Source organism: Nuphar pumila, chromosome 11 (genome assembly GCF_984573655.1).
Source record: "Nuphar pumila chromosome 11, dmNupPumi1.hap1.1, whole genome shotgun sequence".
Lineage (NCBI taxonomy): Eukaryota > Viridiplantae > Streptophyta > Magnoliopsida > Nymphaeales > Nymphaeaceae > Nuphar > Nuphar pumila.
In genome coordinates, this window is record NC_143259.1 from 103,795,369 (window position 1) to 103,812,168 (window position 16,800).

A 16,800-nucleotide genomic window follows, 5' to 3' on the forward strand; every position below is an offset into this window, starting at 1 on the left:
ATCCTGTATTAAACATTTATTAGATGAGAATTGAATGTCACACCCAAGGTCCGAGAGTTGAGAGATGGAAAGTAAGTTCAAATTCAATTTTGGTATAAATCTAATTTTTAGAATAAAGAAGTTTTTGGGTTTTAAAATTTTCAATTTCCTTAATTTTAAGAGAAGTGCCATCCGCGGTTGAAACAAAAGATGGTGACGAACTTTCAAAATATTCGAAAAGAGAGAAAATGTTTGGCGGCACCGGAAAAGAAGCACCAGAGTCTAAAAGCCAAGAAGTTTTACCTGAAGGAGGAGTAGATACGGCGGCACCGGAAATAGCTCCCTTAAGAAGAGGTTGAAGAGCTTCCACAAATTGATTTAGAGATAGAGCTTCATTTGTAGATTCCGCTTTTTGTGGTTGAGATGTGGTGGCCATTGCTAGTAATTTTTTCCACTTAGGACAAACCGGTTTGATATGACTCGGCTCTTTGCAAAAGTGACACACAATTTGGCTATAATTCATTCTTCCGCCTTGACTACCTCGATTTTGGCTTTTAAAATGAGGAGGGTTTATATGTCCTCAAGTTGTTCCCAGGCCTAGAAACAGCATTTGCACCATCACACTCATCCTGATTTGTGGGCATTGCAAGAACACTTGGATTTTGCTTGCTAATTCTCATACGAGTTTCTTCTCCACTTAACTTGGTAATAACATCTTCAATGGAAGGAGATGTGAAAGAAGATAGAAGAGAGGACTGAATTTGTTTAAATTCGGGTCTAAGACCATTTAGAAAGTTAAAAAAGTGATATTTCTCTAATTGCTTGTATATAAGTTCAATAGCTTCGCCACTCCACTTGGGCTCAAGCATGGCAGGTTCATCCCCAATAGAGGATAATTCGGCAAAGTACTCTTGAATAGACATCTCATTTTGTTATAGGGTCAAGGCCCTCTTTTGAAGATAGTACTTGTGAGACAATTCTCGTGAAGTATACATCTTCTCAAGATATTGCCAAGCTTCGGAGGCTTTCTTGAATTTGATGATGTTGGCATTGATCTTGGTTTCAACGGATGAGAAGATATAAGATAGGATCTTGAAATTTCTCATTTTTCATTCCTCGTGTTTCTTTGAATATTCTTTAAGAGCCTTTTGTCTTTCTTCACCTTCAAGAATTTTTATTTCTCCTCTTTCAACCATCGTAATTTTTGGTTTGGGTTCCGTTATTGAACTTTGAACATATCCCCAAAGTTCATTTCCTTTAATATGGGCTTCCATGTTTCCGGCCCAAACATGATAGTTTGAGCCATTGAGTTTAAACCCAAGAGAAAAGTGAGTCTTTTTCGCCCATTAGAGAGGAGAGAGGGTGAAAAAAGATACATACCACAATAGAGATTTAGGTCTTACTTGACGAAGAAGCCTTCTAAAATATTGAACAAAGGAATGGATTCACGCCAATTTCCAATAACTTGAAGGCACATTTTTTGAGGCACCCAAGAATGTGAAGAACCACACGATCTTTCTTCTTTAAACCTTGCTCTGATACCATGTAAAAATCTCTATAAAAAGAGATTTTGTGTATAATCACAATGCTAGAAATACGAGGTGTGCACAAAGGCACAAAAAGAGAACTTCTCACAAGTGCACAAAGGCACGGATACAAATGCACAAAAGTAAAAAATATCAACTTCAATATATTGGGTCCCAAAAGGGCCGTTATAAAAGCATAAGGAAACAAGAAGGGGAGCACCCCTTTTTATACATGTTGGAGGAGTGTGGGGGAGCTCCAACATATACGTGTTAAAATATGATGTATATATATATATATATAGATTACGACACATACACATATATATAATATATATATGTCTATGTGTCTATCTACATATATATATATATATATTTATTTTGTAAAACCCGATAAGGTATTTCTGTCATTTCATCTGTACACGCATATCATTGATATGCTTTCTTTTCTTTCTTTCTTTTTCCTTTATTCTTTTTCCTTTTTGTTTTTTTAGTTTTTCTTTTTTCATTTGAGAGGGGTCCACATAGAGTCGTTGGACCCCTCCAACAGTCATAAATATGACCGTTGGAGGGGCTCCAACGACTCTATGGGAGCCCCTCCTTGGGTCCCTTGCTGTGTATAAATAAGGGGCATGGCCCCATGTATTTCCTAAGCTTCTTGTGAAGCATTCTATGAAGTGAAATATATTTTTTACCTCTTTTTGTGCTTGACCACTTTTGTGGTTTATTTTGCCCTTTTGTGGCCTCTTGTGTATGTGCGTGCTTTCGCTTGGAGACTTCGCCCTTTTCATTTGGCACTTTATTACATGGTATCAGAGCCTTGGTTAAGAAGGCTTCATCGGATCCTCCCTTGACAAGTAATACATCTCCTCTCTCTTGTCTTATAAATTCTTTTTCTATAAATGGCCAACAAAGATGCAAAAATCGATCTCATTCAAATTGGATGGGACCAATTACCGCATGTGGGCGGCCGCTATGGAGAATAATCTCAAAGGTAAAAAGCTTTGGGGTTACGTATGTGGAACCATTCCGGAACCACAATTGAAGTTAACTAAATTTGAAGGAGGTGAGGAAAAAGCTTTAAACGAAGAAGAAAAGGAAAAGGCCATTCTTGATTACTCTTCTAAAATGGAAGATTGGGAAAGTGAGCATGCTAAAATCTTAGCATGGTTCATGAACAATGTCGAATTGAAGATTTGTGCAAACCTTGCAAAATTCAAAAAGGCTAATGAAGCATGGTTTTTTATGAAAGGCATGTACACCCAAAGAGACCTTGATAGGCATTTTTTTCTACAAGAAAAGGTAAGAGCTACCAAGCAAGGTGATATGAGCATTGGGAACTACTATAGTGCCATATCCTTTTTATAGGATGAACTTGTCCTTCTCGAACCGCAATGGGAAGGAAGTGTTATTGCCATGAGACAAGAGCAAATGAAAAAAGAGAGGTTCTTTCAATTTATTCATGGGCTTCGTCCCGAATTTGAACAACTTAGAGGATCTCTACTTCATAGGGTCTCTACTCCTCTAAGCGATATTTTGGCTGACTTATGTCAAGAAGAAACTCGTTTGGCCTTGAAAAGAGATGTTGATGAAGTGCATGTCGTGTCTAGACCCGGCAACAATGTAAGATCATATAAACCACCACATTTTTGGAAGAATAATGGTGGTGGAGGAAGAAAAATCATTTGTCATAATTGTAATGAATCGGGTCATATTCGTCCCGATTGCCCTAGATTCAAAAAGAAGGTGGCTTTTGTGGGGGAAACTCCTCCAATCGTCAATGAAGATTCAAAGAAGGATGGTGACATAAAGGAGTCCATCGCTCATCTAATCGAAACTCTTCAACAATTTATAAAGATGAACGCCTCTACATCATCCTCTTCACCTTCCACTTCCGGTGCCGCCATCTCCTCTTTTCCAAGTATGACTTCTTGGATTCTTGATTCGGGTGTCTCTTTCCATATGACTCCAAATGCATCACTTTTATCAAAACCAAGTCTCAATAAATTTAAATCATATGTATCCACTGTCGATGGAACAACTTTAAATGTTGAAGGCATTGGAAACCTTGAGAAAACTTATGACCAAAACAAAGAATTTTTTGTTCCCAAAATCCGAATTATTCCAAAACTTAATCTAAATCTTTTTTCCGTCTCTCAAATTACCGATTTTGAATGTAATGTCTCGTTTTCATATGTGCAGGATCTCCGGTCCGGGAAGCGGATTGGGCAAGGCCATAGAAGAGGGGACCTTTACAATATGGATTTTTTGTCTTTGCCATCCAAATCATTTTGTAATCATGTTCAATCCAAAGATATTGAGACTTGGCATAAGAGACTTGGACACCCTAGTATTTCCAAGTTATACCTTTTTCCGTTTTTGGAAAAAATTTGTAATACAAATACATTTACATGCAATGATTGTATTCTTGGGAAAATTCACTCTCTTTCATATTCTCATAGGAATTTTGTGTCAAAAAGGCCCTTTGAACTTGTGCATTCCGATGTATGGGGACCGGCACCCGTTATGTCCAAAGGGGGCTTCTCTTAATATGTTTCTTTTATTGATGATTTTACTAGATACACATGGGTTTACATTATCAAGAATAAATCCGATGTCTTCACTAATTTTAAAGAGTTTCACGCTCTTGTTCAAAATCAATTCCAACACAATATAGCCACTTTTAGATCCGACTCGGGAGGAGAGTACATGTCTAAAGATTTTCAAAATTATTTTAAAACAAATGAAATTTTTCACCAACGATCTTGTCCTAAAACTCCGCAACAAAATGGTCTTGCGGAAAGGAAGCATAGACATTTAATCGAAACCACAAGAACTCTTCTTGTGTCTAAAAATGTTCCTAAAAACTTTTATGCCGAAGCTCTTCTTACCGCAACATATCTTGTAAATCGTATGCCCTCTTCTTCCTTAAAAAATGTTTCGCCCTTTGAAAAATTATTTAAAATTATTCCAGATTTTAATAGACTAAGAATCTTTGGATGCAAATGTTTTGTACTTAGTCAAGGACAAGATAAGTTGTCACCTAAAGCTATTGAATGTGTGTTCATTGGCTATGGTGAGAATAAAAAAGGCTATAGATGCTATGATATTCGAAACAATAAACTATATGTGTCGAGAAATGTAAATTTCATTGAAGAACAAAACGGTTTCGATATCCACACATCTAAGGAAGACATCGATTATTCTTTTCTATTCGACTTAGCTCCTAGAATTGAGTCCCCTGAGGCAATTACTTGTGATACTAGTTGTGATGGAATTTTACATTATAATGATATACCACAACATGATAATACTTCCCAAAATGAAAACCTTAATGATATAAATGTATATACCCGGCGGATAGGAAATGAACATCAAACTGCTATTAACAGATACTCTCAAGACTTCTCTTTAGAAGAATCTATTGACAACAATCCACCTAGGAGATCTTCTCGTACTAGTAGGCCACCACAAAAATTTGTGTCTTATGAATCTTTTTCTCCGAATTATAGGACCTGCCTCATGTTAATACATTCGTATCATGAGCCTACCTCATTCAAGGAAGCTAAAGATCACCCACATTGGATTAAAGCTATGAAAATCGAATTAGAGGCTCTTAACAAGGCCCAAACCTGGAGCATTATTCCTCAACCTTTAGGAAAAAAGGCAATTGGGTGTAGATGGGTATATAAAGTCAAAACCAAATGTGATGGGTCTCTTGACAGATACAAAGCTTGCTTGGTTACAAAAGGCTACGCCCAAGAATATGAGATTGATTATGAAGAAACCTTTGCTCCTGTAGCCAGAATGACTAGTGTACGAACCCTAATTGATTTAGCATCCATCAAACAATGGCCGGTATATCAACTTGATGTTAAAAATGCGTTCATAAATGGAACTCTCTGTGAAGAAGTTCTTATGGACCCTCCGCCGGGTCTTGAAATTGGGAAAGGCAATATTCTAAGATTAAACAAAGCTCTTTATGGTTTAAAACAAGTACCAAAAGCTTAGTATGATCTTTTTAGCAAAGTAGTTCTTGATAATGGTTTCTCCTCATGTTACACAGATACTGCTTTGTTTGTTAAATCTTCTAATGAATACATAACAATTTTGTTATTATATGTTGATGACATGATTATCACAGGTAATGATAAGAAAGGTATTGATCTTATTAAAAATATTCTTAAGAAAAATTTTGATATGTCTGATCTGGGTTTTCTAAGGTATTTCTTAGGAATTGAAGTCGCATACTCCCCCAAGGGGTATGTCCTATCTCAGATGAAACTTGCCTATGACATTATTGCTAGGTCTGGGCTGACAGATGACAAAAGGGTGGAGACTCCAGAAGTGATCAATGCCAAGATGAGAGCCAATGATGGCACTCCTTTAGCATACCCCACACCTTATCGTCAATTGATTGGATCTCTAACATATTTATCTATCACCAGGCCTGACATTTCACATGCAGTTCATAGTGCAAGCCAATTTCAGACTGCTCCTACCACTTCTCACATGGCAGCAGTAATGAGGATTATCAGATACTTAAAAAATTCCATAACTAAGGGAGTATTCTTATCCTCTTTTTCACCTCTTACTTTACTTGCGTATACTGACTCTGATTGGGGGGGTAACCCCAATGATCATATTTCTACCACAGGTTATTGCGTGTTTCTTGGTGAGTCGCTTATCTCCTGGAGGTGTAAGAAGCAGCGTAAAGTTTCTCTCTCATCTACCGAAGCAGAATATCGTGCGATGGCCACTACCACAACTGAGATTATATGGTTAAGAAGCTTACTTAAAGATATGGGTGTCTCATTCTCAACTCCTTCAAAGTTGTGTTGTGACAACAAGAGCTCTATTTATATTGCTAGCAATCACACTTTTCATGAACGAACGAAGCATATTGAGATGGACTGTCATTATGTTCGAGATGAGTTCTTACGAGGCACCATTCAACTCCCATATGTTCCTACCGAATATCAGTTGGCGGACTTCTTCACCAAAGCTTTGCCTTCGCCTTGCTTCTACTTCCTTCTTAGCAAACTCTCGGTGATTTCACCGTGTGTTTGAAGGGGGGTGTTAAAATATGATATATATATATATATATAGATTACGACACATACACATATATATAATCTATATATGTCTATGTGTCTATCTACATATATAAATATATATATATATATATATATATATATTTATTTTGTAAAACCCGATAGGGGTATTTCTGTCATTTTATCTGAACACGCATATCATTGATATGCTTTCTTTTCTTTCTTTCTTTTTCCTTTATTCTTTTTCCTTTTTGTTTTTTTAGTTTTTCGTTTTTCATTTGAGAGGGGTCCACATAGAGTCGTTGGACCCCTCCAACGGTCATAAATATGACCGTTGGAGGGGCTCCAACGACTCTATGGGAGCCCCTCCTTGGGTCCCTTGCTGTGTATAAATAAGGGGCATGGCCCCATGTATTTCCTAAGCTTCTTGTGAAGCATTCTATGAAGTGAAATATATTTTTTACCTCTTTTTGTGCTTGACCACTTTTGTGGTTTATTTTGCCCTTTTGTGGCCTCTTGTGTATGTGCGTGCTTCCGTGCTTTCGCTTGGAGACTTCGCCCTTTTCATTTGGCACTTTATTACAATACGTTGGAGCCCCTCCAACGGTTATAAATATAACCGTTGGAGGGGACTCCAACGTGTATGTTGGGAGCCCCCCCATGTGACACAAAAGACAAAAAACTAAAAAGAAAAACTGAAAAGAAATAAAAGCAAGAAAGAGAGTACAGTCATATTCTCATTTGAGAATATGCGCAAAAATGCTAGATGACCGAAATACCCTTTATCAGGTTTTGAAAATATATTTATATATATATATATATGGAGAGATACATTTACATATATATATATATATATATATATATAAAGATCATTACATTTTAACAGTGTTATGCACTTCTTGTGGTTGTAGCTGGTTTGTATTGTCAAGGAGTTTGTATTGTCGGTGCATGGTCACTGGAAGTCTGGAATGATTATTGCTGACATTTGCGTTTGATCTTATATTGTCAGTGAACCTGTATTGCCTATGCATGGTCATGAGAATGATTATTGTTGACATTTGTGTTCAGTTTCGATTACCAGTTTGTTTGTGCATAGTTATTGGTTTGGTAATGACTGACATTTTGTATTGAGATCTTGTTCTAGTAGCTGATACACTTAAATTTTGAGGTTTGGAGGTCTAGTAAGGTGATTGTTTGTAGTGGTAGAACTATTATTGAGGTTTGTAAAATATCATTTATTGATATTTGTGGGATTTTTAAATCTCTCCATAAAAGTTTTAAAATTTTTCACTTATTTGCCCTTGTATAGAAAATGGCTATTGAAAATACATTTTGCATTTAATTGCATGATTAAGGATATTTTTAAATTTGTTCCATGAGGGGTTGTCTTGCATGATTTACATTATGATATGCCTTGGCTGCATAGGATGCTATATTTTGAATGCATTTATAGATATTGTTTCTATTGTTGAGATTTAAATTGTTATGATCAGTTTGAGTCATTTCATCTCTTGGAGACAATGTTTGCCATTATTACAAAATATCTCTTGTTATGATTTGTATGTGGGATTTTGAACTTCCTCATTATTTCTGTTGTGCATTTAATATGGCTACTTGTTTTTGAAAAACCCTTCTTTATGAATATTTTTCATTGTATGGATTAAACTCCTTTGCAAGTTATTTATTTATGGCATTTAATGATTGTTTGAAAATCCATATTCCATGCCTTTTATGCATTCAAGTGATAAATATATGTGTGTATTGACCATGAATAATGCACGCTTTCATGAATGTTTAAAGTGATTAATAAACTTATCTTTGAGATATTTTATGCATGTATCTCTCCTTTTTTTGATAATATGCAATTATGTTCTCTTATGAATTAAGAACGATGATTTCTTAAAATTAATAATTTTTAAAAAATAATAATTTTTAAAAATTATTAATTTTTCAAAATTAATATTTTTTCAAAATTTTTAATTTTTCAAAATTAATGTCAATTTTTTTTTAATATTTTTAAAAAAGTTGTTAAATTGTCTTATTAAATATTTTCTATATATTGTATTTTTGGTGTATTTGGCCATCCTCTCTCCATAATATACATAGTTAATGTTGAAATTTTCTTTTATGGTTTATGATATATATGTGTATGTATAGTTGGGATCTTTTGTTAGCTCTATTTACAGCTTCTCAAGCTATGTCACATGGGTGCGAGGGTGCGGCACTTTCAAAAAACTTGGGTGCGGGGGTGCGGCAATATATATATATATATATATATATATATATATATATATATATATATATATATATATATATATATATATATATAATTTGTGCAAGGGAGGGGTCGAGACCCCTCCCTGCGCTCCCTGTTGGCAGGGGAGGGGTCGAGCCCCTCCCTGCGCTCTCTGTGTGCAGGGGGGCCAAGCCCCCTCCTTGTCCTCCCTCTTTATGCAGGGGAGGGGCCGAGCCCCCTCCCTGCACTCTCTGTTGGCAGGGGAGGGGCTGAGCCCCCTCCCTGCACCCTCTTTGTGCAGGGGAGGGGTCGAAGAGGAGAGGAGGAGAATAGAGGGAGTCGGAGAAGAGAGAGCGTACCTGAGGAGGAGAGGTTCGGCGGAGCGGTCGACGGCGGTGACGGGGTCCGGCGGAGGTCGATCGGCGTCGGCTTCAGGAGGAGGTCGGGAGGAGAGGAAGGGAGGATTAGGGCAAAAAAAAATTGCCCTAATCCTCCCCTCCGCAGCATATTTTATCGGGCAGAAAAAAAAATTAATATACAAATTGGACACAAATGACCCTGGGTGCGGTCAACGCACCCAGGGTTGGGTTGACCGCACCGGGTGCCGCACCCGCACGTGCACCCATGTCGCATCGCGTCGACGCCGGTGCATCACCCGGTTTCCCGGGTCCCTGTGACATAGTTCTCAAGTATTAATGATACTGAAGACCCTAAAGACCCTTTGTATAATAGAGCATATGTTTAAAGATCAAAGAGTACCCCTTGAGGAAGCAATGAATGGATAACTTGATGAAGTCAAATGAAAACTTTTAATATAATGGGTCCTTTATTTGTATTTGCAAACTTACAGTGAGTCACTGTAAGTTTGAGTGGGGATGTTAAGATGAATGTAATATTTTATATATACGTATGTATATATATATATAATGTATATATTATATATATTATAAGTCAACTTGGGTTGACTTTAACTAGCTGTTGGAATAGGTCTAACGGCTAGTCAAACTAGTCATTGGACCCTCACCAACGGATAGATAGGCTCTCTCTTTACTCTTTCTTCTCTCCTCTTTCTCTATATAATGGTGGATGGGTGGATGTGTGAAGGTTGAGAGAGTGATGGGTAGATCTAGGTTATTTGTGAGTGTTACGAGTGTTTTGTAGTGAGGTTATTTTGTATTTTTTATTTTCTTATGTATTTTTTAATTTCATTCTCAATGAAATTATTCATTCATAATACTTGTGTTCCATTTTTATTTTTTATGGTGAGCTTGTATTCAAATATATTATATTTTGGCTCTTGTTGTTCATTTCAGAGTGCATCGGGATCCATGTCATTTTGTGACATCAATAACACCAAATATTAACCCATATAACTCTATCTATCTATATATATATGGTGGTTTTGTACCATGATACCGTAGAGTGGTACACTTGTTTGTATGGATCTAGCCACCAAATGGCAGATCTAGCCATACAGATGGTATTTAGCATAGTTTATTTAATGTTAGAAGGTTTTATCTAGTGATACACCATAAGATTTCATTTTTGAGGTGAAAAACAACTGTTTACAATTCATGAAAATACGAGTGATTTAGAAATGGTATAGAACATCATGTTTGAGTCAATTTTAACATGAATATAGCAAACAGAATATGCTAAAACATGATCCAAACGTTAGATTTTTCTTTTGGAGCTTAAATCAAGTGTGTTATCACCACAGATAGTGATGAAAACCCCATTTAGCATGTTTTCATCACTCTACACACACACCACTGTAAAGAAAAACTTGCAACACTATCCCATGATATTGAAAATCCAACAAGCCTATTCTTCAGTTGACCTTCTCCGCCATGCTTTTATTCCTGTTAACAGAACTAACGATTGTGAGTTGTAATTTGCATGAAGTAGCAACAACATTGTCCGCGAGTTAGATGGAATGCAGATCTAAACCTGGATCCTAATTATAAGGCCCTTAATTTCATCTAGCCCATATCCATATCCAAACTGGCCACATGAATTCACTAAGGAAGCCAGATTCCAAGGTCGATTACATCTCACAAAACAATCATCTGGTTTACTAACTGCAGGCACAAATACTATCTAGATCAGGACAGATCAGACATTATCTGTACAATCCAAATTGGGACTGAATTCAGTTATGCAGATCCACAGAAACAGAAACAGGAACAGGTTGTCAGGCTTTAGTGCAAAGATCATACATCATGTATTAGTTTTCCTTGTGCTGGAAAATTTGTCTTCTTGCAGTAAAAAATTTTAGTTAGGTTCTGCTGCGCGATTCCTACCATACATTTGTTTTATATATTTCATTATGCTACCATAAGATATAAACAAAGAGAGCTCATGCATGCTCCCACAGCAAAACTCACCCACCACAGCATGCCCCCCACCAACAGATGAAAAAATGCACAAAAAAAGAGGCAACATACTGTAATTTGAAGGGATTAAATTCTATACAAAGAACATGTGCAGCCTTCAACTTAGATAATACCTAGATGCTGTCAAGTTTGGGTTCCCTGGTCTTGAAGCAGCAGTTTCAACACCAGGCACTGTCAGCAAGCTGCCATCATCAGACATGTAGAAGTAATTGTAGTTGATACGGGTTACTAGATCCGCTAAATGAGGAAAGTGACCAACATTTGTTTTCGAGGACAAAACCTGTTGTGAAGCACAAGATCAGGCTGTGACAAAAGAAAGAAAAAATGGGGGGAATAGTGTATGAACCTTCAAAAGAAAGGCAATGCAGTCATCAAACTGTTTTTCAATGCGATCCACTTCCATCTCACATCTTGCCTTGATAGAAGGTGCAGCTCCGCCACAACAAAGAGTACGTTGTATAGAATGGAAATCAAGAGCCAAACCTAGAATGCTCTTAATACGGCTTGCAATCAATGCCAACTGAAAGTAACCAACAAAAAGATGGTGAGTCGCTGAATTACATACCATAGACCTCAAAGCATCAGAAAGCCTTTTTTAAGAGTCAAACCAGTTTATCTGAAGCCACAAAGCATTGCCTCTGGATAGATATTAGATATGACTCATGCACTTCTATGACCTCATCAAGTGATCTGGCAGAGGCCATCCCTTCACTGAGTTCAAGCCAAGCATTATGAAGAACCTGTTTAAAGTACAAAGAATTTTCATAAACTAGTAGCTGACCTAATTATAGGACAAGATTCAAATAAAATTGAGTTGATGACATTGGTCAAATATATATATGCAAAATGCAGAAGATATATGAATTAAATAGTGAACCAACTTACTCGGTCCATGACATATTGGTGAAATGCATCCACAAAATGTAGAAGTTTTTGCTGTGGTAACAAGTGGTGCTTGTGATTGACATTTGAGGAGCCCCTATCCTAAGTGGCAACACAAAATATACACCAGTAAGTTTTGCTGATCATGCTGTTAGTGACAATACAACAGGCTACTCCAGGGCCTCCCTAAACTCGAACAAACAAAAAATAGGCTCAGGAAAAGAGAGATCAACTGTCTTAAATTACTAAAGACTGAGAAAAAGATGGATGCAGAAATCATCATTTATAATATTCATTTACTCTGAACCTAAGTAGATGACATGTAGCTCCATTCAATTCTTAGTAAAAGTTTTGCTTCTCACTGCAGTTCCCTCCTACTTTTAGTTTTTGCTCAAAAGAATATATCAAGACAAACAACACATATATTGAGACTGATAACATGTACAAATACACACACATGCGCATACACAGAGACACACATGCATAATGCACGTATGCATGCCTGAACACACCCACATGTGCACACATGCAAGCATCCACACACACATACATGCACCTGCACACATATATGCACATGCACACACACACACACACCTTTCACATCTGCTAAGCATGTATTGCGTACCTTCCACATCCATCTGCGAGTTTTATCGAGAACAAACTTTGCACGCTTCACCTTCAGTAAGAAGGCCAACACCTACAAGAAAGAGGAAATCATTGCAAAAAAAGAAAAAACAAAAAAAATAGAGAATGCACGCAGTCAACTCCAAAAGCAAAACCAACCTGATTGTATTTCCTCATTGCATCTTGATTGGCGATAACTTCCAAAGGCCAAGATACCTATCACATTGAAAAAATATAAAACCTTTGAGAAAGGAGACACTTGATGCAACATGATAGAACCTCACTCATTAATTACAAACCTTGTAAATAAATTCAATCATGTCAAAGGCATTGATTCCAAAACATTGGCTACTGCTAATAAGCAAACTAGGAGCTAGGCCAGGCCGGTTTTCATCCTCATCATGGTTATGATGCTTTGAGATCGTCACAATTAAAGAATTTGGGGAACTTAAAAGTGTACCATCTGCAGAGTTTCTAATTGAATCCTGTATTCAAAAAGCACAATCACTTCACAGCATTCACACTGAGGAACATAAAAAGATTATAAGCCAAACACACCTGTAGCATGGTATTCAACTCAAAATAATCATCCCATGGTTCACCCTCATCTAACTTGTCAAATAAGACAGCTGAGAACTGCTGCAGTAGGTCACCTGAAGATGGTGACAACAGTTTAGGCATACATGGCATCCATCAGAAGGACCACAAAGAAATCATTTGATACCTGAACCTAATAAATAAATGGCACGCAATATGCCAAGCTCATCCAATAGCCTCCAACTATTCATCAACTTTGATAGAATCTGGTTACCAACATAATCCACCTGGAATTCATACCAAGAAATTTTGAGCAGGCATGATTTCAGATGGAGAATAATCAAGGCAGGTTACACATTGTTGGACTAACAAGAAGAAACCTGTTTCTTTATGTAAACTGCAAGGCATTCCTGAACTATAACCACAGGAAGTAGTTGTATCTTAAGTTCACAATTTTGGATCCAGCTGAGTACTCTTGAAGCAACTGTGCTATTTTTCTGGTATGGTAAGAAATCCATAACAGCAAGATCTTCCTGGTGAGGAATAAATGATATCACAACAAAGCCTCAATAGGAAATGACTAAACCAATCGACCAACCGTCATAAGAGAATTGCAATAATACCTGGAAACAAGGAAGAAGTGTTGGGAAAGGATATAATGTTTCCATATCTTTAATGCAGTTATCGCCTGACTTGGAAAGTCCAATACGTGAAAGATAGTTTGTTGTTATGAATTCATCATTCCTACCAAAAATAGCCTCTCGCAGTGAACAATCATCTAAAGAAGGGAGAAACCAGAAAGTGGATATGTTCAATTTATCCCACAATGCATGGTTCTTTTCCAGTAGGCCATAACATACAGTTATGGGTGGATTACGAGATGATAAATACTTAATTGAATGTATATCTAAACCATCTTTGCCACACAGATCATACACACTATGGACTTTCTCTCCCTTCATGCCAACATGAGCCTTCTGCAGAATTGTTTCCAGAAAGAATCTACACCAGGTCTTCCCCTTGAAAGTTGAAGTTGACTTCTTATCAACGTTGCCTTCAAGGTTTTCCACATTCATGTATGATCTACATATGCTGGCCATCTCGGGTGACCATGGATATTCTTGATTGAAGTACTTACACAGGTGAATGTCATCACCAACCAATGCAATAAAGGATACACAGAACAGCTCAGACAATGTCAAACCTCCAATGCCCTTTGTATGCAGCATCTGCTTCACTTGACCAGCTGGCTCATGGCCCAGACAACTCTCTTCAAGTTCTTTATCTTCCAATAACAAAAAACTTCTGCCCTTTCGTTTAGTAGCCAATATATCTCCTTCAGCTTGTGATTTATTACCAAAAATAGAACTTTTTAATTTCTCAAACTCCTGATCTTTGTCATAGACATTAGCATTCCGCCCAGGAACATGCCTCAACAATTGTAGTGACTTCCCAGCCGATACAATTGGCTTGGCTAACTCATGTAAAAAGAGTGGACAAGCAATGTTATTGGCGTCAAAGTTAGATTTCCCAGGGCAGGGTTCCCCAAATGCTATTTGTCTCACAGCAGTGGAAGTACTATCATTTTTGTTAATAGCATGAGATGCCAATTGCCGCAAACTATAGCCCTTTTGCCAGAAAGCAGCCTCATCAATAGTTATTGCATCATTTTCATAGAAGAACAACTGTACACAAAATATATATACCAAGAAATCAGAAAATAGAAAGAACAAAAAAATAATTGGTGATAAAGATTTCTATTAATCAAAGGCCCACAATTTATTAATTCAAGTATCAATTTTCTACATTATTTTCATCTAACGAAAAACTTAGCCAGTTTCAGGAGCAATTTTCAAATTATCAAAGGAGAAAAAAAGGAATAACAAAACATGAAACAAACAAAAAACTAGAAAAATCTATGGAGAAGATTATTCCTAACTACGATAAAATCTTATGAAATGAAAGACCTCCAGGTGTTAATGGAGAAAGAGATGCACCTCCTACCTAATGTAACAACCCAGATACATGTATCTATAATGATATTTTAGAATGTACAAATAAATATCACCAGTCACATACAAATGAAGCTCTAAAATACCATTACTATGATAATTTCCACATTAGCTGATTTTAGTGACAAATCAGAACACAACTGAAGCACATATAAATGCGTCAAGCAACAGCTACCTCTTCAAATGGATCATCAAGCATTCCCTCATAAAGCCAAGAATCAAGGCCCTGTATAAGTGGCTGCAAACTGCCAATGAACAAAATTAATAGCATGTGATATGCTCCATCCTGAAAATAAGATGTAATGATGAGCATCAGAATGTAAAAGCTGATAAGAACCTAAAGAAAGGCTGAGAAATCAATATGCAAAAATTTGATCAACCTCTCCGTCTTGCACCAAGCAAACTTCATTTAATTTCAGATAAAGATAATCAAGGATATGGACTGCCATCTCACTAGCTTGAATAGAACATGCAGGGTCAAGATAGTTGCAAGGAACAGATTCCTTGACAATTTGCAACAGATATTCAGCTCCAGCACAAACACTGCAAGTTTTACAATTACACAAACTGCCATATAAGAAAATCACTCAGAACAAAGGATTAAGTGCATAAAGAATAGATAGCTTAACACATACCAAACTAAACATACTTTAGTACATATAATCATTCTGCAAAATCTGTCTTAGACATATCAATACCTCTTTCTTCCTTTGTACCTTCATTCCAGCTTGAAGTTTTGATTCAAGAGTAACCATGGTAAAAAAAAAAACCAGTGGAGCAAAGGGCAATTAAATTATTGAGTATATAATTTGCTGCATTTATAAAACATATTCAGAAAGATATCTGATTAACCAGCAGAAGGGGCAGAAGGAAAAAATTTATACCCTAGTACATCACAACTTTGAACCTGAAATATACACTGTGTAACTTATCATACTCCAGATATCCAAATCAAGTGTTATATGTATGCATCTGTATATACAGTTTATAAAACCAGATTCTATAAGTGGAAAGTGCACATAGTCTATATGCAGGAATACAGAAGTTCTGTACAGAGTTCCATCTGAATCCAATACAGGATTTGAAACTCTCTCAAAAAAACCGCATGCCTGCAACTTAAAGATTCTGCCCCCAAAGATGTATGAGCAAATTTCATGATGTTGACTTATTGAAACAGCATTCCATTGTCATGAGAATGACACAAATCCCGATGAACTCTGGAATGGATCAAGAATTGACAAATACAATGTATTTGAATACATAGAAATAACAATGGAACACAAGACTTGAAAAATAAATAATTTCATTAAGAATGAAATTCAAATAATACAAAAGAAATGCAAAATTATAAAGAGCCTCACTCAAAACACTCATTACACTAAAAACTACCCATACACTCTCTCAAACCTCACATATGCACACACCCACTAATTTATAGAGGGAAGAAGAGAGTAAAGGGAGAAGAGAAAGCCCCTTCTAGCCGTTGGACACCCTTTCCAATGGCTAGAAGTCAACCAATGTTGACTAATCATATATGTAATATATTTATATATATTT

General features: G+C 36.7%; 1 protein-coding gene across 6 annotated transcripts in view; it reads right to left on the reverse strand.

Moving 5' to 3' along the window:
* Window positions 1–16,800, reverse strand: part of LOC149822661 (uncharacterized) — a 75,494-nt gene that overhangs the window by 16,633 nt on the left and 42,061 nt on the right. For 4 of the 6 annotated variants that reach the window (XR_016425705.1, XR_016425706.1, XR_016425704.1 and 1 more), the window contains exons 5-17: window positions 15,624–15,786; window positions 15,419–15,529; window positions 13,855–14,916; window positions 13,612–13,764; window positions 13,419–13,518; window positions 13,253–13,347; window positions 12,994–13,179; window positions 12,854–12,910; window positions 12,696–12,767; window positions 12,074–12,172; window positions 11,797–11,928; window positions 11,535–11,708; window positions 11,302–11,468 (exon numbers count right to left, since the gene is read on the reverse strand). Coding sequence is in view for 2 of the 6 variants with exons in the window: in XM_089979947.1 (XP_089836073.1) it covers window positions 10,624–10,654; window positions 11,302–11,468; window positions 11,535–11,708; window positions 11,797–11,928; window positions 12,074–12,172; window positions 12,696–12,767; window positions 12,854–12,910; window positions 12,994–13,179; window positions 13,253–13,347; window positions 13,419–13,518; window positions 13,612–13,764; window positions 13,855–14,916; window positions 15,419–15,529; window positions 15,624–15,786 (2,602 nt within the window). In the remaining 4 variants the exon portion in view is untranslated. Of the gene's footprint in view, window positions 1–10,490; window positions 10,655–11,300; window positions 11,469–11,534; window positions 11,709–11,796; window positions 11,929–12,073; window positions 12,173–12,695; window positions 12,768–12,853; window positions 12,911–12,993; window positions 13,180–13,252; window positions 13,348–13,418; window positions 13,519–13,611; window positions 13,765–13,854; window positions 14,917–15,418; window positions 15,530–15,623; window positions 15,787–16,800 lie in introns of those variants that run through there. The other 2 variants (XM_089979947.1, XM_089979948.1) reach the window with 2 other exon arrangements.